The sequence below is a fragment of the Macrosteles quadrilineatus genome, unplaced genomic scaffold, assembly GCF_028750875.1.
Source record: "Macrosteles quadrilineatus isolate MER2022 unplaced genomic scaffold, UCM_ALF_1.0 Scaffold_2__2_contigs__length_208266976, whole genome shotgun sequence".
Taxonomy (NCBI): Eukaryota; Metazoa; Arthropoda; class Insecta; order Hemiptera; family Cicadellidae; genus Macrosteles; species Macrosteles quadrilineatus.
The window spans coordinates 58,786,114-58,811,433 of record NW_026542595.1 but is presented as its reverse complement, the minus strand read 5'-3'; the positions used below and the strand labels follow the sequence as shown (position 1 = coordinate 58,811,433).

General features: G+C 32.8%; 1 protein-coding gene across 3 annotated transcripts in view; it reads right to left on the bottom strand.

The window, feature by feature from the left end:
* Window positions 1-25,320, bottom strand: part of LOC128985777 (transmembrane protein 165) — a 56,312-nt gene that overhangs the window by 6,108 nt on the left and 24,884 nt on the right. For 2 of the 3 annotated variants that reach the window (XM_054405645.1, XM_054405647.1), the window contains exons 3-6: window positions 23,300-23,475; window positions 20,132-20,245; window positions 6,589-6,759; window positions 1,215-1,320 (exon numbers count right to left, since the gene is read on the bottom strand). In XM_054405645.1, coding sequence (XP_054261620.1) covers window positions 1,215-1,320; window positions 6,589-6,759; window positions 20,132-20,245; window positions 23,300-23,475 — 567 coding nt within the window. The remainder of the gene's footprint in view (window positions 1-1,214; window positions 1,321-6,588; window positions 6,760-20,131; window positions 20,246-23,299; window positions 23,476-25,320) is intronic. The other variant, XM_054405646.1, reaches the window with a different exon arrangement.

The window sequence follows — 25,320 nt, the reverse complement described above, 5'->3', positions numbered from 1 at the left end:
GGTGTGTTTCTTGCACAAGGAGGAAGTCGCATTCGTACGTCTTGCACATATCAGACAGTAATACTTCTTTGTCTCTCGATATTCCCTCGATATTAATTGAGATCATTATGGCCTTGAAAAAGACCGTTTAGGCAGATTCATTTTTCAAAGTCGTCCGGTTGTAGAAGGATTTGCCACTGACATGTCAGCGTTGCCCAAGGTGCGCCCGATTGTGATGTTGTTCATAGCGTGTAATGGTCACAATCTTCGGGGAGGCTCCTTCTGTGCACCCCGAAGATATGGTGTACAGGCATGTCCATCTTGACAAATAAATCATTTGAATCTTAGTATATTTGAATATTAAAATAAGTTTTTTTTACATTTTGAGCTTTCTCTAGATGCAGAACTTCTTTAATCTGCCATTTAATCTTTGAAACGGCTGCCATTTTTTACCCAGCTGATATTTTGAGCTGAAATATGCGGCATTGTATTATACTAATAAAAGACCTTTAATGTGATGTTCATATCAACCTATGTATGCTTAGGTTTAACATTTTCATCTGACATCTAGAAGGTGCCTCACAGTAGCCTATAATGAGCATTGCAAATTCAAGGAATATTTGAACAGCTGTAATTTTTGACAGTATTGTCTGCTTGAGTTTGGGTTTGTGGCATTGTATTTTACTAATGGAGATCTTTAATTTGATACCAAACTCGACCTGCTATTTAAGAATTTTGTCTGACTCCTTGTGGACCCTTCCCCAAAGGGGTTATCCGGCCGGTAATAGGGCTGATATGGGCGTTACTATAATTTAGGTAATTTTTACTATAATAGGTAATTTTTTAACAGCAGTTTATTTCTGTTACAAATCTTTTTAATGATTTCATTTTGACATGTTGCTTGATTGTGTTATTGTGTTAAAACCAACCATTTTTGTGATAAGAAAATTTCTAATCCAATATAAGCAAAGGCTGTGGTAGAACTGAGCATCCTATTGTCATCGAACGAGCTTGAAAATGGAGGGGGGATGTCAAGCAACTCAGCAATATAGTATTTAGCCTACGGGCTCACACCATTTGTCTCTTGTATAACAAGTCTCATAATTTTATAGCCACACCTCGTAATACAAACTTAAAAGAAAGGAAAATACATAGGCCTCAAGAGTTAAAATGATAGCGGTTTAACCTAAAAATAATAAAAATATCATAGAATTGATGTTAGTTTGTTGACTTACCAGTTCTGACAGATATCCTCTGAGCTACAAATCGACCACCAACGACTGCTATTCCCGTGCACAGGGAGTGACCTACTACACCTCCTAACATCACTCCATAGATGTCCTGTCACAAAACAAACAATCATATTATAGATATCTTCTGAGCTACAAGCCGGCCACCAACGACTACTATTCCCCTGCACAGGGAGTGACCTACTACACCTTCTAGCATCACTTCATAAATGTCCTGTCACAAAACAAACAATCATATTATAGATATCCCCTGTACTTGTGTATTTACAGCATTTTTGTTACTGTTCAAAAAAACTATCATAAAAAATAAAAATAAAATAGGGCTGCAATCTGTTGTTTAACCTTGAAAATTTTTTATTCTATTGACTATCGTGGAATCCAACTTATTTGTTTAGTTGAAACAGCTGTCAAGATTCTTTGATTCTTTAAAATAAAATAAAAAACTGTTAACTATTACAATATTTTATACAAAATTACAAAATATTCCAATTCAGAAATAACACTTCTACCTATTTCCTCATAAACACTGATTTATATTCTGGGTTATGTTTATTTGTTCCAGTCTCATGACAGTTTACTGTCATTTCGATTTGCTCTAAAGTCTCGTTTAAGAAACCAGCGTTAGTTTTGACATGTTTTAGTTAGTGAAATCAGAATTCCTTAACTGTGGTTTAAATCATCAGTGAGTTTTAACCGAAGAATAACTAAACCATCGTTGGCATGAATTTGGTGAAATTGGGCCTAATGTTTTTGCCTTAACAATTTCTATGACATCTAAATTTAAACAATTAGAACAGTTAAATTTGTTTTTAATCAGAATTTATTTTACAATATGTTCATATGAATATGAGAACAATAAGTAAAACATTTAACACAAAAAATTGGCAGGGAGCAAGCACCTGTTCATCAACAAGTCTTGCCAAAAATTGTATCAATCATTTAAAGAATTAAAGAAATCTGTAGCTCAGGTCCAACACATGAACAAGACTTTTTATTCTGGTAATACACTGACTATTGTCCAGCAGATTAACAGCAAGACTGTTTGGATGATATCCTAATTTTTCTTGGTACTTTTTGCTATGGTCTGTAATTTCTTCTTTCACTGATTTAATTTTGAAGTCATTCGTAATTGTAGTGTTAGATACGAACCATGGTGCTCCTATAATTCTTCTCGGCGTCTTAGCTTTAAATCGTTCAAGAATTTCGATGTTGGATTTGCTCGAGGTCTCCCAAAGTTGAATGCTGTATGTCCAAATTGGTTTGCTCATAACTTTATATAGTAAAATTTTGTTAGCCAATGATAATTTTGAATTCGTACCTAGTAGCCAATTGAACTTATGAATTTTTAATTCCATTTGCTGTCTCTTGCACCAGATATGAGATTTCCAATTTGATTTTTTGTCAAGAGTTAGGCCTAAATATTTTACACTGTCTGCCTCCGTTAAAGCTACATTATTAATGGATACTGGAGGATTGTACTCTGTTCTCGGAGTAAAAACAATATGTTTGGACTTGGTTTGTTGACTTTTATCCTCCACTTTTTTAATTGCGGTGTCATCAGCAAATGTAGCAACTGTGACGTTGGGGACCATAGGGATGTCTGCTGTATGTATCAAATATAGCAAGGGACCAAGGACACTCCCCTGAGGTACTCCAGACTAGATAACAAATTTTTGAATTTTATTTGATAAGATCAATTGGTCAGATATGATTTTAGAAGGTTATACAAAGAGTGAGGGAGAGACGTTTTGAGTTTAAACAGAAGTCCAACTTGCCACACCTTGTTAAAAGCCTGTTGAACATCCAAAAATGCAGCAGGACAGTACTGTTTTCTCTCAAATGCGTTGTTTATAATATCTACTGATCGGTGAGTTTGTTGAATGGTGGAATGTTGTTTGCGGAAGCCGAACAGTTAAATTGAATTTATTTTGCAATACCACACAGCTGGCTTGAGAAACTAAAATACATTATTCAGCAATAACATGTGGCAGGTTTATTAATTTAAGTTAAGGACATTGATAAAGGAAACAAGCTAGACTCTATAGCCATTGATTGTCTGTATTTGCTGTCGAAGCTAGCTTTCTTTCTAGGTTTTCAAAATTAACAATAGATATTTGTACAAAACAGTAGGAAAATTATTAAAAAATGACATTATTTAAATAATTTTGATATTTTTTGTTAACAATCCTAAATTAATTATATTTGTTTGGATGAGGCCATAAAATATAGATCATGCACATATTTTTACATATTAACACGTTCCCTACCGAGCGTCGTATATATGCGACACCACGATCATTACCATGGACTGAGGTATACAATTTAATCTTACACATAGACTGGCAGTGACTTGGTTAACAGTACACGCAGACTTTTCAAAAACAGTTTATAACTGAACAAATATAAAAGCTATGGGATAATGCAACATAGGCTATATACAGCGTACATACATACAGTGAAGCAGCAAAGTAAAGAACAGTTTTTTTCAACTATCATATGACGTCACCAATCAGTATATCCACAGACCAAGTGATACAGTTGTGTGTCAGACATCCCTGTAGACCACTGCAGAGAATTCAGTGCCTTTAAATAGACCGTTACAAAGATATTAGCGTTTTGGTAACATTAGAACACCGACACATATATACGACGGCAGTCTATGGGTAGAGAAACCAGCCGTGGCATATGTGCGACGCTGGTCCATATGAATGACAAATTTTGTACTATTGCGGTAGCGAACGTGTTAATAGTAATAATATTGTTAATAGCAGTGTTGGGAAGTAGCGCGCTACAAGTAGCGACGCTACAGTAGCGCGCTACTTTTTTTGTAGCGTTAGCTGTAGCGTCGCTACTTTTAAGATTTTGTAGCTTTAGCTGTAGCTAGCTACATTTTTAAAGTAGTTGTAGCGGAATTTTAGCTACTTTTCTCGCTACATTAACATTGTTTGAGATAGTGATTTTTACTATAACCTCAACCTTACGTGAAACAACATCTTTCAAACTGAGATTTTCAAAAAAATTAGGCCTACTTTCTTGGCTTCATACAGCTGGTTGCAGTTTTTCATTCCCTATTACAACGTTGTGTGGACATGGAGGCCATTAAATGAGTGTTATCCACATTTTTAGCTCTCATTTCCTTAATTTACTACTCTATGATTACTGTCAGATAAAATAAAATCGCTAGATGCAGACGACGTTTAAACGTTACCGGTACCGGTGACAAGACAAGCTATTGAATGCTTGCAAGTGATTGACAGGGAAATTAGTAATCAATTTAGTTTCTTTGTTATATCGATAGTGTTTTAACTTGGGTTTTAATGGAAACCAACACTAAACCTTAAAATAATGAGAAAGCTGGTCTATCAACCTTTGCTTCAGCTGTTGATTGTGGTTAATCATCACAAGCCCTTCCTTGGTTAGATTACAAAGATTTTTCCAAGGTTTACTAAATTAACAAAGAGGAAATTACCTGATGATATTTAAGATATGCCTAGACTACATGATAATTGTAACGAAAAAATCTCCATATAACATGAAACTTGCATTAAAAAAATACCATAGTTTGCTCCTGCTAACAGCTGCTGTATTGGACTATTCCTAGGCTATGCTATGGTTTAAGACGAATACCAAGTTCAATTATTAGGAATATATCTGTTTAGTCCTTGCAAGAACAAAGCTACTATAGCCAACTTGTTACATAGCCAAGTAGGCCTACATGTTATTTTTACTTTACGAATTTCAACATGTTTAAATTAAAAGCCGATTTCAGGATAAGTTGCTGAATACTGTTTTCTGTACCAACTAGGATGAAGCACAAACCTATGCATGATGACAATAAAGGACGATTTCTTGACATTGAAAAGTGTTATTCATAGAACAAGTAACTTATCACTATGGTTAAAAGTTACAGCAATGTCGTTTTTAACATTAAAAGTAAAGAAAGGCAATAAACTCAAATTTCAATAGGCTAGGCTCTGTAACACAAAAAAGTATTTTTAAATAATTGTTTTACAGTTTTAGTGGTCTTAATTGTTGATTAAGACATCTATAAATGAATCTATATTAAAGAAATAAAATGAGCTTTTAAAATATAGTTTGGTTGTATGTCCTTTGAACTTAATGAAATTTACATATAAGATGCTTAAAAATAATGCAATATTAAAAAATAAGTAGGCTACTAAATATGATGGGACACCCAACTATTTGATGCTGCTGTTGTAATGTTAGGTTTATCATGCCAACAAATTAAATACAATCTAGGAATAATTTGTTTTCCCAGTAATGTTCGATACAATACTGACATTTCTTGTTTAAATGTTTGTTCAATAAAAATGTTGTTGCAATTAATTTTACATTTACCTAATGTGCGTGGAATAAAAAGTAACGTCTTTGGGAAAGTAGCTAAAATTGTAGCTGTAGATACATTTCATTGTAGCTGTAGTTGTAGCTAGCTAATTTTTCGGAACTGTAGCTGTAGCTGTAGCTAAGCTACATTTTTGGAAATGTAGCAGTAGTTGTAGCTAGCTACATTTTAAAAGTAGCTTCCCCAACACTGGTTAATAGTAATAATATTAACACTTTTTGTTTTGCAATCATTTTGTAATCATACTTTACTTTTAGACTACCTATTTCATAAATCCTGATGGTTCTTTCTCAGCGATACCTGTTATATTTACATGAGTATAACTGCAATAACTAATTTATATGCTAGCCCCGTACGAAGGACAGATACTCTTCTATAATATAATATTATGAAAGTGAAAGTGTTTGTATATTAGTTTGTTCGGGGCTCAATCAACTACTGTTTGGATTGGACTGAAATTTGGCATGATGATTGCTCATATTACCGATTAAAATATAGGCTTATTTTTATCTCAAAATTCCTTTCTGGCTTTACCCCAGTGGCTCTGGAGTTTCCCATGTTAACCTATTGAGTATTCATTTATATTCATTTATTTAAAAGGAATTAAATAATCTTGACAGCTGTATCAAATCAACTAAACAAGTTGGTTATATGATTTTTAATAGCATTAAAAAGTTACAAGGTTTATCAACAGGGTGCAGCACAATTAATTGTTTTGTTTGGATTTAAGACAACAGCTAATTTGAAGCCGCAACAAAAAGCTTTGATAAAAAATGAAAACTGTTAAAGTAGGATTGGTAACAGTTATGTTTATGTTTTAATTAAATAAATAATTTGCGATATTGTGCAAATAGGAAAAAAAAATTTTAATTCATCAACTTATCGACTTTATTATTATTACTGTCAAACAATGGACTCCAATCCACGTAAAATATAGCCTATGTAGGCCTACATTGTGTATTTTGATTAAATTAGTTGTTAAGATTGTTAGTGTACCTCTCGAGCTGCGAGGACGATCGTTGTGAGTTGTGATCGGTCGCCCCACTCTGCGAGGAATGTCAGTGTGAAGGCTTGAAGGAAAATACGAGACACTACCTTGAGAATATTCTGTCTCCTCCTACGACCGCTCTCTGGGTCTGTGTTCATCATATGAACCTCCTTCTCTATCTACAACACCACACAACTGTTACAAATCTGTCTCACTCCAAACAATATAAAATACAGTAAAGCAAGATTGGTTAAATTTAGTTTTGAAAAGTTTAACTTACAAAATTAAAATAAATTATTCAGTTTGAATAGTTCAACACATTTTCATTATTGGGTAGAGTACCGTATTGGCTCAAGAGGTCCACAAACGGTACCATATTACATCATACGTTTAACATTTGAGTTTGGGATTGTATTATATTGTATTAAATGATTCTCCATAAGGGTACCGTATCTTCAGTAGACCTTTACTTACACCTTACTCCTATTACGTGTTTGATTAATTATTTTACAGCACAAGTGTATTAAAGAGTTTGATAGAGAGAACTTTTTGTGAAATCTTTTAGTTTACCTCTGTAAAACCCAATTAATCTAAATTAGTAAAATCAACATGGCAGACGTCGATACTTGTAGAATAGTTATAAAAAAAACTTTTGAAAAAATTGAACTGCAACAACAAACAGAGCTTGAGTTAGTAGTATGTAATTCTTGTCCAAGAGATTTAATATAAAATGTATTATGACTTAAAGCAAATATTGTTGATACCGGTACAAAGAATATGATGCTTACCATTCAATTCAACTAACACTCAAACTAAAAAATGACTACAGGCAACAAAACTAATTCATTAAGCACTTTTTATATTTACAAAACAAAAAGCTCAGCTTATTGGTGATTATCTGAAGCAACAAAATATGTTACACTGGAAAACAATATATTACGGCAAAAAACAAAACTTCAGATTGTCTATGAATCTGTTTAAACATTGACTAATAATAGAACCAGTTGTAAATACAAAAACCAAACTAAGTATAAGTACAAGAGTTACTGGGATTTGCATCTAAACATTTATGACTAAAACTAAACACCATTGATACACTGAAGGATCAGGTAAATCAAAGGTTCATTATGTGTATCTACAGTAATTTTTGTTGTTGTTGTGATACTGGTAATCATGTGAAGTCCAAACAGTTTTTTGAAAGCACTACAGTAATTAACCTCGTTAATTACTAAAAAATTATAAATAGAATATTACAAACTGTACCTATAGCTAAACATAGCTTTGTTTTAATGTAATGTTTCTCATGTTTTAATATTATACTTGCTGACGTTTTAAAAGGTCATATATTTTAGTTTTTGAGGACGTCAAGCAATCTTCAATTTATTATTATATTACGTACGATTGTAACTCTATATACAGAGAGCAATCCTATTGGAGGGGTTTGTTATAATATAAACTGAATGCTAAGAGTGTGAGAGTGTGTGCCAAAGCTACCTGCTTCACTCATCATGACTGTTATACTAACAAAGAATATGAATTCCTTGCAAGGTATAACACAGAGGAGTATGTCTATGTGGCTGTAATACATTAGATGAATAAAACAACTGTTAAGAAGTTTGCTAACCAAGTATGAAAAATTTAAAATGAATGAACTGTCCAAAAAATCGCTGATTTTATCTCCTATCTTCCATAGAGTAACTAATGTTAAATTTTGAAAACCTGAATTTTTTATGATTAAAATTTTTTTTTAATAAATTACTTGAAAGAAATCATGGAGACTATAACAAATACTTTTTATGAAGTTTTAACCATAGAAAAAACATTGACAATCATAATTTAAAACAAACCATTAAAATAACTGAAGAGAGCAGCCAAATAAATAGAATAATATCCTCACAAACACAACAGAAATGTTCTGCCATAAATTATGATTTCTTCCTATCTTAGCAACATACACAAGGCACAAGTCTATGGCTATGTGGCGCCTTACATAGCCATCAACTCCTTCAACTCTATGTCTACATTCCTGGCTATCCTTCATTTAAAATATCTACAAGACTACAGTAAAATAGAGTGACTAAAAACATAGAGTATCAAGTAGTATTGACAGACAGGGTAGCAGAGCAGATGAAGTTAGAGGATGTTCAACATATAAACTATGAAGTCCTATAATTATGAAGACAGTATGATGCTGGGAAAATATTGAGATAACCATTCAGTATATTACAAACTCCTAATATATTCAACTTGGAACTATTGAAAACTAATTACTCCTTTTAACAAAGTAAACAAGTTTAGTTGATGGGAGTAAATTTCTTTAACATTCGTACTTTTACAATTAGGACTACAAAGCTAATGCTGAACATATTTAAGACTTGCACATGGCCAAATTATAAAAAAAGTCTTGTTTTGGTCAGGAACAAATGATAAACGACACCATTACTTGGTAATTTTTAAAATTATTCTAGCAACGATGCAGGCGAAAATTAACATCAAAAGCCATGATAAAAGCAAACATTCCTACAATCATTTGATTGAATCAGCTCACATTGTTTTGTTGTTAGAGCAACATTTTTATAGCTTACGACTTCGTATACATAAAGTTGAAACAGGCACATCTCAAAAATATTCCTAATTGTACAAATAAATATTTTTTTAATTAGTTAAACAGAAATCAGCACTTAGCTGACTCGAACCATTCTATGAACATATTAAGATAGGAGATATATAGAAATGTTACAATGTAGCTCTGGCTGAGTATGGAATTTATAACGTTTAAAATCAAGAGCAATTTGTAGACCCAATTCTTTCTTCAATAAGTTTTACATTCAAGAACAACTGACTGCAGACCTAATAACATCAGTGATACTGATAACGTACGTAGTAGTTATAATTTGATGTAGCCCTTCAGTCTGTTATCAACCCCGGGCCATGTCAAACATATTATACATGATGGTGTAATCTAAATGTTTATCTGTACTTTTTTCATTAATTTTTCTGCCTGTTTAAATTATGTGTTGACAAAGTTGCAAGCTTTAAAAATGATGCCTTCACAATAAAACATATAAGCTGATTCAACCGAATAATCATGGGACTGTGACAAATTGACGGAGGTATGAATCAAAATCTGGACATTGTCATATTGTCTTTAATTTATAGAGTTTACTATGGGGATGATGGATATAACCAAGCATATGCACATGATTTTACCAAGATGTACTTGATGTCAATACTTGGTGTCAAACAACTTCTTTACTTTTGTTAAGGCATTAGGCTAGTGTTTTTATTTTGAAAAATTACACCTTTCATAAGTTACAAATCGTAAAAAATTGTATGTCTGAATTTGAGTCTTGTCAGTCCTACCAATGTTTGAATCAATTACATATCTGGTATATACCATGTTAGGTTTTAATTAAACTGATTAAACACAATGAAACAAATAGATTTAACAAATATAATCAATGGTTGAAATTTGTTTTTTGTAAACAATCTGGACCATGACAATGCTACGGCATATCCTCTAAACATTATCATCTACTAAAACTGGGCAGAAGACTCCTGCGTATAATGGACACAAATAATTTTTCTTATTACTTAATGTACATACACAAACTAAATAAGATCTCACAGAAATTTCAACCTTAGCTGAGAAATATAGCCAAAGTATAAATTTGTATCTTAGAAGTGATCCGTTGAATTTGAATACACCCAGCTAGGAACTAAATTATATAACACTTTGGCAACACCTTCATGACAAATCCTGACAATATTGTAAAGGAAACATAGGGTATATAGTCCAGGAGCTGAGGGGGGTTGAGCATGCGTGAAAGTAGTACGCAATGTTATTGCTGATTATTGTAATATGGACTGTGGTGATCAAAATTACGTATGTCGCCTATTTCAAAAGTGGTCGATAAGGTGGGGGGGAGGGGGCAAACATGGCGGTTTGCGCTATGCGTTAAAACGCTAATAGTTCGAAAACGGTAAAAGATAGAACATCGGTTAAAACGTCGTTGTAATCCTAAAAATGTGGACAACAATAATGGTCATTGGGTCCGAGGTCGTATCTCTATAAATAAACAAGTTATTGTATAAAATATGTAAAAATGGACTTTTCGTGTAGATTTTTTTACCGAAAGTAGAATTAATTTGTGAGTGTCGCAAAGAAGTAATATCAAATATCTTTGCTGATAGTTGTAATATGGACTGTGGTGATACAAAATACGCATGTCGCCTACTTTTCAGGTGGTTGAGAACTTGGGGGGAGGGGGGCAAAGATGGCGGAACGCGCTATACATCGAAATGACTGTAGCTCGAGAACGGTACGAGATAGGACATCGGTTAAAACGTAGTTTTAATCCAAAAAATATTACCAATAGAAAAGGTCAGTGGGTAAAAAGTCGTATCTTAACTAATAAAAAAGTTATAACAATAATAAGTTTAACAAAATCTACATCGTACAGCTATTTTTTTCGAAAATCGTATGGATTGTTGATAAATAATAGTGTAATTCCTTAATTACTTGGCTAAATATTAACTAGATGCATTTTCTTATAAGAAAAAATATATTATTACGAATACATTTGGTTTAAAATGTAAAACACGGCCTCCAAACTACATATAATACTTGGGGTTTCGCCGCAATCAAATGCATAATACAGACTACCACTACAAATCCAATTTTAATTATTATAATGTTGTAGGTTATTACAATATGATTATGTAACAGATTCTTATTTAATACAGTTATATGAAATAAAAAACATTACTACAAAAGTAAATACCTTATAATAAAAAATACGGCAAATCTCTTCATTCTATCCATAACAATTACACTGGTTGTTCATATTATTTGTTGAATTTAAATAGGTACCTTTTTAATTTCTCTTAGCACCTGTAATACAAATAAAAAATTGTAAATATTTTCTTTGATACAAATGTATATACATCTATATATAATTAATGCATGAGAGCGGTCAAGAAATTTAAAGTTTATGGTGTTTATATTTACAATGGAATTAAACTAATATACATTATATTTCATATTTAATTATTGTCTTATTTGTTTGATTATTTATTTATCATTATTTCATTTATATACTCAGTGTATAATGAAATACAAAATACAAGCAATCATTATTTTAAAAACAGCAGCAATTATAACGCAACCTAACGGACGAACCCCAAGGCGTTTGGAGGCCGTGTTTTACATTTTAAACCATATGTATTCGTAATAATATTTTTTTTTCTTATAAGAAAATGCATCTAGTTAATATTTAGCCGAGTAATTAAGTAATTGCACTATTATTTATCAACAATCCATACGATTTTCGAAAAAAAAAATAGCTGTACGATGTAGATTTTGTTAAACTTATTATTGTTATAACTTTTTTATTAGTTAAGATACGACTTTTTACCCACTGACCTTTTCTATTGGTAATATTTTTTGGATTAAAACTACGTTTTAACCGATGTCCTATCTCGTACCGTTCTCAAGCTACAGTCATTTCGATGTATAGCGCGTTCCGCCATCTTTGCCCCCCTCCCCCCAAGTTCTCGACCACCTGAAAAGTAGGCGACATGCGTATTTTGTATCACCACAGTCCATATTACAACTATCAGCAAAGATATTTGATATTACTTCTTTGCGACACTCACAAATTAATTCTACTTTCGGTAAAAAAACTACACAAAAAGTCCATTTTTACATATTTTATACAATAACTTGTTTATTTATAGAGATACGACCTCGGACCTAATAACCATTATTGTTGTCCACATTTTTAGAATTACAACGACGTTTTAACTGATGTTCTATCTTTTACCGTTTTCGAACTATCAGCGTTTTAACGCATAGCGCAAACCGCCATGTTTGCCCCCTCCCCCCCACCTTATCGACCACTTTTGAAATAGGCGACATACGTAATTTTGATCACCACAGTCCATATTACAATAATCAGCAATAACATTGCGTACTACTTTCATGCATGCTCAACCCCCCTCAGCTCCTGGACTAACAGTTAATTTACACACAACCAAATACCACCTATTAATTGATTGTAGTAGTGAGGAAGGAAAAGGGAATAAACCAGAATACAAATATAGGAACATACACTTCATTATCAATAATTATTATTCAAGTAGCAAGAAAGAAATTTCTTTTTTACACCAAATATATTATTTTTATAAAGAGTTATTGACCTCCTTCCTACATAAAAATAATTCCTACACAGAACACGATCCTTACTTGGCGGGAGTACTATGACAGTACTGGGAACCGGCTAGAATAGTAGTGGGTAAAGTAAGGCATTATTGCCTATTTAAATAAAATTGGTTTTAGTGAATATTTAGGTTTTCAGCTAGAAGATAATACAGCGTGTTTAAATTTTGTTGATAGCTTGGTAGGAGATAAACAAATTTGCCAATTTATAAAAAAGAGAGAATAGACACAACAAACAAACTACAACAGTTAATTAATATATAAAAAAGAAAGAAATACCTTAGGGATACTTTTTCTGTAACCTTCAAGTTTGCACAACAACACACTTCAATCGTACTAAATTAATTGCTTTTTAAGCTCTACAAAATGGCATAGAAAATAGGGTAATTGAAAAATGATATACTTTTACGGGACAAAAAAGGGGAGGGGGGAACTATCACCCTGTAAAACCCAATGGAGTTCAAGAATAAGTTTGAATAAATTTAAGGTTTACTCATAAAAAATCCTCTAAATCTAATAACATTTACTGGGGCTATCTGTAGATGTCTCTATGATCGTGGAGTCTGTTCAGGATGGAGCCATGACCACAAGATATATTGCCCAATGGTGCCAGGAGCAAGGGGCAAATTGCCGATGGAGCCGTTTCGGCAATACCGTGATCGTCACCTGTAATCGTGATTTCTTTATGATGTAAAAAGAGAAACGCCATCAAAGAATGGAGACTTGGTTATAGGCTATTGGTGGTTATTTTAAAATTCCTGTAAAAATCCCGGTTTCTGGTCAGTTAGACGTAAAAATGCTTAAAAAGAATATACAATAGTTAAGAAATAATATTTTGCCTAAGGTGCCAAAGCCATCTTTCTGCGGGTTGAGACAAAAACCAGAACAATTTTTTATGCTCTCTGATGAGTTGCGAATCATGAAAAACAAAATATACTTTGCAAGAAATATAATGTATTAAAATGCAATTATTTTGCAATTACTTATTACCTACCTACTTACTAATTATTAGTTATTAAAATTAATTACTTTGTAAGAAATTAAAATGCAATAAAGCTCCGGACGAAGATGGGGTCAAAGCAAAAGTAATCAAAAATGGAGGAAGCGTTTTGGAAAATGAAATCCACAACTTAATTACAACTGTATAGCAAAAAGAAAAGATACCTACTGAACGGCAACAATTATTCCTCTACACAAGAAGGGGGACAAACAAAATTGCAAGAACTACTGAGGAATTTCTTTATTAAATAATACATATAAAATACTTTCAAAAATCCTTGTCTCAAGACTAAACCCATGTGTAGAAACGCTAATTGAAGAACAACAAATTGGATTTATGAAAGGGAGGTCCACAATAGAGTAGATTTTTCTACTAAATCAGGCAATTTCAAAATATTGGGAGTCCAACAAGAATGTTAGTGAAATATTTATAGATTTCAAAAAAACATACAACAGCATAGACAAAATCAGCTTGTGGAAAAGTTAAAAAAAAGTATGGTTTGCCAGACAAATTAAATAAACTAACAGAAATGTGGATGAAAGACTCAAAAGCCAAAGTGAGAGTAGAAGGAGATCTATCTGAGGAGTTTTCCATCAACACGGGTGTAAGATGGCATATCTCCCATACTATTCAACTTGGCACTGGAAGAAGCCCTGCAGAAAACAAAATAAAAGAACTTGGATTGGGTGTAAGCTAGGAGTAGATCTAAACATATTGGCATTAGCTGATGATGTGGTCCTTTAGTCGGAAACAGTTGAAAACTTGGCAAGTTTATCAGAAGTACTTATCACAGAAGCAAACAAAATAGGACTGCAAGTAAATGTAGAGAAACCTAAAATCATTAACTTTGGAAGAAAAGCAAACAATAGAAACAGAAACATACAGATAAGGAATTTAACTATAAATTGTACAGGAAGTTTCAAATATTTAGGAGTAACTGTAAATAGTAGAATCTCAGAAGACGAAGAGATACTAAGTTATCAAATGCCAATAAAGCGTTTTGGAACCTGCAAGAAGTTGATCTCATCTAAGGTATTATCTCACAGAACCAAAATACAGTTATAAAAGACGATAATTCAACCTATTCTGTTATATGGTAGTGAAACATAGGTCTATGTTTCACTACCATATAACAGAATAGGTGAGATGTTGTCCAAGAAAAATGAAAAACAACTTATGGTGTTTAAAAATAAAGTCCTAAGAAAAATATTTGGACCAGTGCAGGAGGGAGAAATGTGGAGAATAAGGAAAAGAGAGCTAGGATCACTTTACACTGACCCAGATATTGATGCAATGGTTAAAGGAAGAAGGTTAAGTTGGATAGGGCATGTGCTAAGAAGAGAGAAAGGAACAAGACTATGTATGAAGTTTGGAGGTAAACAGGTGATCTTTTCGTTATTGGGAAGGCTGAAATTGAGATGGACTGACCAAGTATTAAACGACATCAGGACAATGGGTGCAAATGTCAACTTGGCAGAAGACAGAGAAGGGTGAAAGAGGCTGGTACATGAGGGAAGAATCGACTGAGATTTGTGGAGCCAGGGCATTAAATAAGTAAGAAATTTAATCCTTCATCTTTATGATCACAATGAACCTCAATAACATTTCATCGAATTGAAAATACATGTAGTCTGGAAAATAACTCTTAGCTGTCTTCTATCAAGGAACCTAGATACAGAATTACCTAACTGGCTTTGGAATTACTTTTGTAACTATTGTATCAGGCATTGTGTACAATTAAGTATAGTCCATTATTGATTGTACTTTGCAAGGGTTATTAATTTGTTAAATGTTTTGAGGGTCATTCATAACAATATGGAGGTTGAGACAGACGACACTTAAGGACATGAGGAATAGTACCTACTATTTCTAGAACTTGCAATTTGGTTTAAACAAAGATTGTTCTCCAATTCTTCGGATACAGCTGCATATGTAAAAATAGGTGACAATAAAAATTGGGACTGGAGAGAATAATTCTGAACACCTTTAAGTGAATTTCTGCAGAGCAGTAGAAAATGTTGGTAAACAAACTGTAGGCATCAAACTGAACCTAACTTTGCCGTATTGATTGAATGTATATATTTAAAAAGAATTTTATTTGAATATTTCCTTTATTTATTTATTTTATAAATTAATTAGTTTTAGATGATTTAAAATCTTCTGAACCCAAAGTTTCAGTCATTAAGTCAAGCAAAATTTCAGCCTACATTTTGTCACATTTATATTGCAAAGAACTTAAGCACGGTAAAATGATGTGTGTATTACTAAAATTTCACCTATTGAACACCCCACCATTAGAGTTTTTAGGAGATAATTTGAAAATAATTTACAAGTTGTAAAAGGCCCATAACCAAATAGTATATGTGATGGTCCAGAAAATTAAAAACGTTTAATATTGAACAAGGAAAAATAGTCAATACATATTTAAAATTATATCAAACCCAAACATACAAAAAGTAAACAAGTCAATTAACATTGAATCAGGTGATGATTTAAAAACCCAGTTTAGTATTACTCCTCCAACAATTTGTACCTTTGGAGTATCAGCATTTACAGAATATGAACTGGACCAGCAAGCAGGAAAAAAAGAGTGAAGCAAATAGCTCGACACAGAGGATTCAAGAACTCTAAATCAAAATATTGACTGATTTTGGAAAATACCCACAACACTTGTGTCGTACAATTTAAAATAATACTGCTCAGTTTAGTTTAAAGTTATCTTATCATGTTTTGGGCAAAAATTTATATTCCTTGGCAAAAAAATATTGTTTCCAAACTGAAAATAAATTTAACAACATTATTTCAGACCGATACAACAGCATTTAACAAAAAAGGATTTCCTAACCTCAAAAATTCATCTTATCAACAAATTTGGGTCGCTGGAATTGTACCCCCCAGAAATCTTACCCCTTAGGAAAAAAGAGAAATCTTTTTACATTAAAGCTCCGACTGTGAACACTTTCGTTGCACAAAATTAGTTGAAAGATTAGCAGTGAAACATTTTTAAAAAATCACTCAATTAAATTAAAAGTAACTTATTTTAAAAGATGCAGGTTGTGTTAGATTCCCAATAACTGACACAAACACAAGAAATATACCATGTTAGAATCCCAACTACACTAACACAAACACAAGGCACAAGCAATAACTTAATCACTTCGTACCTAACCACACCACATAGTTAAGATAATACTATTATAAAATACAAGCTGAAATGTATACTACTTTTTTGGTGTCTTATTTTTTGGATAATATGTTGTTAATTGATTGAAATTTCCATTAAAAAATGAATACAATAAAAGTATATTTAAGTTTTTAGAGATTAATCATACTAAAGTTTTTTAACTAAAAAGGGTTTTAATATAGGTATATAAATAAATCACTAAGCAAAAGCAGATTTTTTGAGGTGTAAATATATGAGGGCTACCCAGAAATTAGATTACGATTTTGTCTGTATCTGCTAGTGGCGAGGCTAGCGCGACCATCTTGGTGTTAGTTTGTTATGCAGCTCAGTCGGCATCTAGTTGTGCTAGAAAGAGGTTTCTGCTGTACTCCATTGAGTTACTGTGACTATTTAAAATGTCTGTGTTAATTGAAAATGCTGTGAACTATGAAGTGCATGCAGTTATACAGGGTGGCTGAAAAGTAACTTGCACCCCCCACTTAACTTCTTCAACCATTTGAGATATTTGAAGTCGGTTTGCGGCAACCTTCTTAGATATGAGGGGCTACAATAATTATGGTCAATTTTGAAAATTTTGCCCGTAGGGGAAGCGGGGGTAGGGGGAAGCTCAAAATTTTCAAATGACAAGTATAGTCGAGTTTGGTATCATTTTACAGGTTTTGACAAAACATAAACATTGACATAAAGAAAACCAAAATCGGCTCACTAATAACAAAATGGCGCCCTAAAACGTTTCAAATCCAAATAACCATTAGGGTGGCAAAAAATTAACTTGCACCCTCTTTAACTTTGTTACTATTTGAGATATTTGAAATCAGTTTGCGGCAACTTGTTTGGAAATGAAGGGCTACAATAATTATGGTCAGTTTTGAAAATTTTGCCCTTAGGGGTAGCGGGGGTAGGGGATAGCTCAAAATTTTTAAATAGCAAGTATAGTCGAGTTTGGTATCATTTTGTAGGTCTTGACAAATCATAACAATTAACATAAAGAAATAGAAATCGGACCATTATTAACAAAATGGCAGTTCAAAATTACTTTAAATAACCATTGTCTCAATCATTTTTAGCTGCCATTTTGTTATTAATGGTCCGATTTCTTTTTTCTTTATGTTATGACAGGACCTGTAAAATGATACCAAATTCGACTATACTTGCTATTGGAAGATTTTGAGCTACCCCCTACCCCCGCTACCCTTAAGGGCAAAATTTTCAAAACTGACCATAATTATTGTAGCCCTTCATATCCAAACAAGTTGCCGCAAACCGATTTCAAATATCTCAAATAGTAACAAAGTTAAAGAGGGTGCAAGTTAATTTTTTTGCCACCCTCATGGTTATTTGGATTTGAAACTTTTTAGGACGCCATTTTGTTATTAGTGAGCCGATTTTGGTTTTCTTTATGTCAATGTTTATGTTTTGTCAAGACCTGTAAAATGATACCAAACTCGACTATACTTGTCATTTGAAAATTTTTAGCTACCCCCTACCCCCGCTTCCCCTAAGGGCAAAATTTTCAAAATTGACCAAATTATATTAGCCCCTCATATCTAAGAAGGTTGCCGCAAACCGATTTCAAATATCTCAAATGGTTGAAAAGTTAAGTGGGGGTGCAAGTTACTTTTCAGCCACCCTGTATGGTTTTTGACTGCAAAAAACTGTAAACCGGTAAAAATCTATCAGCAACTTTGTAAGTTTATGGGGAAAACATTATTACTGAAGGAGTTTTGTCATCAAATTAAAAAATGGCCGAAACTAAGTTCATGACGAAGATCGAAGTGGAAGACCCAGCATTGTGACTGACAAACTTGTCGAAAAAGTCTATTCCGATGTCCGTAAAACTCGAAAGTTCACAATAACAGAACTCTCTATGGGTTTTCCACAAATTTTGCGAAGTTAGTTGCACGATATCATAACCTAAAAGCTTGGTTACCGTACCAAACTGTAACCAAAGAGTCCATTAAATTTTTTTGCACACATTTCACAGATCGCAGCATTTTGAATTAACACAGACATTTTAAACTGTCACAGTAACTCAATGGAGTACAGCAGAAACCTCTTACTAGCACGGCTAGATGCCGTCTGAGCTGCATAACGAACTATCACCAAGATGGTCGTGCTAGCCCCGCCCCTAGCGGATAAAGACAAAAACGTAATCTACTTTCTGGATAGCCCTCGTACTTATCATTTCTACATTCTCTGTTTTACAGAATATTACAAGGGCTATTCAGAAAGTAGAAAAACGCCGTTTGATGCTGATAGGCACACTTTCTAGTACAGACGTGTTCAATGATTGTCCAGCCATCGCAGTGGATAAGTCGTGAACGACCAGTGCTGTTGTCGCAATTTTATAGGTAAAAAAATGTGAGGTATTTGAAATATCACTAGTTGAGGGATGCGGTCTGGGTCTTTAAACTTAAATTGTATAGAAATTTATTGTCAAGGGTATGAAGTGTACAAAAAATAAATGAATGCTCTGTCTGGAAATGCTGCATTCAGTTTCATTCAAAACAACAAAACTAAAGTTGATATTCGAAATTTTGTTTTTGAATGACAATGCCCGACCTCTCACGTCAAATCACACACAAAATCTCATTCATTCAAATGGGAGATTTTCTCTTAACCACACTATGATTGCTCGGAGTGACTTTCACTTAACCCAAAATAAAGGCTTGGTTAGCAGCACAGCGCTTTGATTACAACGAGGAGCTCCAATCGTTGTCACCAGGTGGCTGAGTCGTAGGCGGCAGAGGAACAACAAAGGAATTTCAAAGGCCATCCATCGCTTTGAAAAGTGCCTCAATTATTTGTTTGGTGACTGAGGAGAAAAGTAGTATTTTAGGTGCTCTTTCAAATGTATATAACACCTTTTTACTGTACAAACTTTTTATTTTATTCAAAACGTTCTATTTACTTTCTCAATAGCCCTCATATTTTAACACGATAAATTGATGTGTGAAAACTAGATGTATTCAAGTCAAACACATAACAACTGAAGTATTTAAGCAGGCATAAAATATAACTCTGCAAACAAAAACTGCCAGGAATTTCCGTGAAAATTCCAAACAAATTTTGAAGGCTTAGAATGAACTAGGAGTTTAATCCAGAAAAGAGGGTTTAGTTTTCAGCTTGTTGCTATCGGATAGTAACCTTGGGCGCGTCTGGTTCAGAGTCGCTAGGCTTGACTTCCCCTTCCCCCTCGTCCACAATCTTGGTCTCCCCCACCACCACCTCCGGTTGGCTGTCCGCAACCTCCACGCCCGCCTACATACACTCACATACAGTTACTGTCATATCACCTGACACTTCTCACCTCCCATCTGCCGCATCCCTGAAATTCTATTATTCTGAATAATGAAATTAATGAATGGTGTGCATGATTATCTATCACAAAAACTGTCTTTTGGTTGATTTTAAATTTGTAATTCAACTGCTACCAGAAAGACTTTATGAACTATTAATGTGTTACATTTATAAATAAATCTATGAAAATGTCTATTTATTGGTACACAATGTACCGTTGTTCTTTTTAGGCAAACCTGCAGGAAACTTTTTGTTGTTGTATTGGTAAGCTACTAGAACAAATTAATTGAAAAAATATTATAATTGATAAATCAGGCAATTATTGTGTTAAAGTTTTTATTTTACTGCTTGCATCATAAAAAACCCATAACAGATCAGGACCATTCAGTCTGTCAGGAAAATGCCGAACTTAGTTTTCAAATGGAGGACCAGACTTCAGAACCCAGTATTTGCTTAACAGCTATATGATAGTGTATGACCACCTTCTGCTGAGGTATGTCTCAATTGAATTCAAAGTCCCTCAGAAACTTTGAGGCAGATGTGACCAGGTAACTAAGGTAAGCATACAGTTCACAGTTCACAGTGGTCAGTTAATACAGTTAACTAACCACATGTCTCAATTCCATTTTTGAGTTTAGTGAATTTGATGTGATTCCAAAAATTGCTGGATCCCTTTAAACGGGCCCTTCAATTTAAGTAGGGGAAAAAGTGCCACAGGCTTAATTTTTATAATTCTTTTATCCGAAAATGCAAATCTTCCTAAATTTTAAACAATCTTAAGCTTCAGGAAAGTTGAGGCCAATACAAATTTACCTATATTAGTCTTTATAAATTCCACACAATAGGTTGTTTGTGTATCATATATCTCAAGTTAAAAGTTAGTTACTTAATTATTTTTTTACATCCTTTTGTGAACATGGATGCTTCTCATAACGTTTCTTAAACAGAGAACTATACAACTTAGATCCACAATTAAGTTTTAACAATAGACCAGTTTTTTTTTTGTTTTTTTTTTTTTACTGTACAAAGAATCGAAAGAAAATCGCTACAACATAGCGACAAAAACATGATAGCACTGATTGTAAAAGTGTTTAGTGAACCAGTTCCATATCTTGTTGCACAGTATTCTAAATCTAGATTGTAACCTTGACTACAATGACACGTGCAAGGTAGAGCCGATGTTTCTGAAGTCTCAGCCTCAAAAAAGATCAAATGATGAGTTGTTGAAATGTTAGCCGGTGGCAATAGCATGTTGAGGATGTGCACAACAATTATTATTGTTATGATTTTAGTTTTTTACATGGCAGAAAAAAGGTTTTCAATCTCTAATGCAGTAATCAGATGGCTTGCAAAGAGTGGGATTTATCAAACAACAGCAATTGCTGACTCTATAGAAAATGGTGATTATCAGGAGTGTGGCCAATGGTTTTGATGTCTGTTGAGACAACCAAAGTAGTTGATTGCACAGATTCATTCAGAGTAGATTGCAAGAATGAATGCCAATCTTATATCTTTAGAGACTAACTAAATGCTCTTGAATATCAATTAAAAGTTGTTTGAAATTTCCCTGATCATGTACGCTGACCTTTTTTTTAATAACAATAAGACCGTGGTTTATACCGTTCCTTTTCAAAATATGTTAAATATGTTACTGTTGTAAAATATGAAAAATACATATATTTTAACTATTTTAAGAAGAGTAACAGAACTACATGTGGTGGCAAGCAACTATCAGAGGAATTTATAGATCAAAGTAAAATATTTTATGAGATACCTAACCACATGTTTTATGAAATACCTAATCACTGTAATGCATTCTGTTTTGTCATAGTACATTATTTAAATTTACTTGTTATACATAATTTGCCTCCAGGATTGATTTATTGACATAAAATGAGGTTGTTAGTAACCTCATTTTATGTTTACTTGTTAGTTTTAACTGTACAACACATTGTATTTGGAGTATTATATTAAAAAAAGAAAAATGTTGTAAATGAAAAATCTTGAATCTATTTTGGTACAAATATGTCCATTTCTTAAATGAATACAAAAATACTTACTTTAGGCGAATAAGTTTAAGAAATTCAAATCAATTGTCAATTGTGATTAGGTTTTAAATTAGTAATAATGAAAAAATTTGTATGTATTATTTTTTTAATAATGGTAATGAATGCGATGAAACTGTTGTGAGTTAAAAACATTGGACAATGAAGGCTTAAATGTTATAAACTAGCATTAATGTTTAGAGAAATTGTGTTGATCTGCTTCAAAATTGAAAAAAAAACACATTAAAAACATAATTTGTAAATTTTGAAACATATCAATGGAAATGGTAAACATATTAGTAAGAAAATACAAATCGTCTATGTTCTAGAATAGGATGGCTGCAAGAAAAATGTATCCAAGAAATAACCAAAAGGTGTTAATTTAAAATTAATAAAATGCAGAGCAACTTGTAGAAAAATGTATTCCTACCTTGTGTCTTCAAATCTCACCTTTCTCTGAAAGAAACAACTTAGAAAAATTGATACTACCAATTACACACACATCAAACTGCTAAATAGAATAATTCTTTCAAGAAAAGGTTATCAACGTATCCTCAGATTAAATAGCATCCTTCTCTTAGAATCTAAAAGACAGAACATGTTATGTAACATATGATCCAGGTTCATGCTGAAGCCCTGTTTAAGTTAACAGGTGAAATTAGTGGTTAAATTAGTTAGTAAGATTTCTTTTCAGACAACCAACGACATGATTTGTAGGCGCCACACAAATCACATCGACAATTGAAAGAAAAGAAAGGGACAGCAGCCAAAGGAAGTCAGGCAGAATTGTTAGTTGTTAAAATACAATAATGTCATGAATATTAAACGGTATTCTAACTAGCCTACAAAACTATTAAATACAAAAGGGTATAATATGTACTGTTGAGACATACAAAGGAAATAAAGTATTAGGCTCAGCAGTACAAACTAAACTCTAACTCAAGTTAGATCTAATCAGCAAGTAAAGTACCTCATCGTCTCGTTTACGCAAGTCGGCATGAACCTCCTCCATCTCTTCTTGGGCCCCACCAGGAGGCATGTGGTAGCCTTCCCACAACATCTTGACACCAAATATGGCAAACAGCGCAGTAGAGATGTAGTAGACGATGTTGCGAGGGATCACAGTTGCCAGCCAACCAAACAGCACTGAAACAATCATTATACGCTAGTTAGATTTGAAATAGGTAGGGAGGCTCCAAACTAGACGCTAGTGGTATTTAATTAATTCAACATCTATAATATGAATGTACCAAATAACACATGCATCAGTAGTGGGGAAGAGTTCTTGTGCATGCAAATTCATCTTACCACTTTAATCGACATGATCTATGTTCAATCTTGTAATCAAATGACATATGGAATATCTTTCCGACAGCCTAAATTTCAATTCAAGATGGCGTATTATATGGATTGAAATATAGTTTGGGAATGAACACGCTTTTATTTTAAAAGCTCTCTAAACATTCTAAAACTAATTTGGTTCCAATAATTGTGTGTTTTTTTTTCCTCTTAACATGTAAGAGCTTTGCAATCGAGGAGGGAAAATTAATTTTTAACTATTATTTAGAAGTTAAAATCACATGTGAAAAAGACTAATTTACGGATTTTCAATATGATTTTGTAAATATTTGAAGAAACAATTACGAAGTGTCAGTTCATCCAGTGCATAGGTTGGATGTTTGTGAATATTTTACAGTTCATTTCAACTAGATAAACACTTTAATAATGCCACGAGGTTCTATTTTGTAGGACCATGTTTACACGGTAACCTGCAGGCAGGTAGAACCCACTTAAACACAATTTATACTGAATAAGTTTTAAAACTATACTGTACTACAAAAGTACTAGAAGTTAGCCTAGTATTTAAACAAATTTGCAATTGCTAATGATTAAAACTCTTTTATAAATCAAATAAGGACTTAATATCCTAGCAGTTTTTAATACTGCTAAGGAGCAATAGTAAAAAGTTTGCATAGTGGTACCTTTTTAACATTTTTATGACAAATTCTAAAACAACTGAATCAGTTACGTTACACCAGTTCTTAAATTAACACTAAAAAAATTCCTGACAAAAAAAGTACGAACAACTGGAATTTTTAATGTCAACGTATGTATATATACATGATACTAATTTTTGTAAAAAGGTGGTTTGTTATAACTTTCTATGTAAACAACATTTAATGTGATATTAAGAATCATTATGTATTTGACTGTGTAATGTTTTAATCCTACAAAAAACCCACAAAATATTCTTAGACTTGATTATGTAACCATAATTTCCAAAATAGGGATTTGTTTAAGATTTAAAAATATTCAATAGTAATCAAGTAATCAAGAATGATAAATTGTAACAATGTACTAATTATATTCCTAAGAGTTATATCGTTAGTTACTCCTTTTAGAAAAATTTCTAAATTTAATATTTTTTCTCAGATTTATTTCAAACAATATATCTAAATACTTAATACAATGAAGGATTCTCTGTGAAATCCTCTTTTACTCTGTTCTACTTGAAAATTCTTTTCCATTGAGGTATAATTTTAAAGCTTATGTAGAGCAGGGACTAATTGTAACAAAAAAGGTAGGTTCCTTTAGGGATTCAGGGACTTAGGGAATATTTTTAATTTTCTAACTTTGCAAAATGTTGCAATGTAAAAAAAAAAACTAACGCGTCCAAACCCTTTTTGCTGGGACGCCATTATGAACCGCCAATTGAACTCCAAATAAGCTTAAGTACTTCAAACATAAAAAAATAATAGCCCAACTATTTTTCTTAAAGTTTCTAAATAACTCAAGTTTCTCTCATGTGAGAACTTTTTAGGCTTGTCGCCAATATTATATTATTATTGATTCAATAAAAGATAATTTATGAACTGATAATTACATATCAAAAAAAGAACATTGTTCAACAAGAATGGATTAGAGCTTGAATTAATGTGCATTGTTGATTGTTGGTAGGCATTTGCTTACCAACAATTATCAATCAATCAA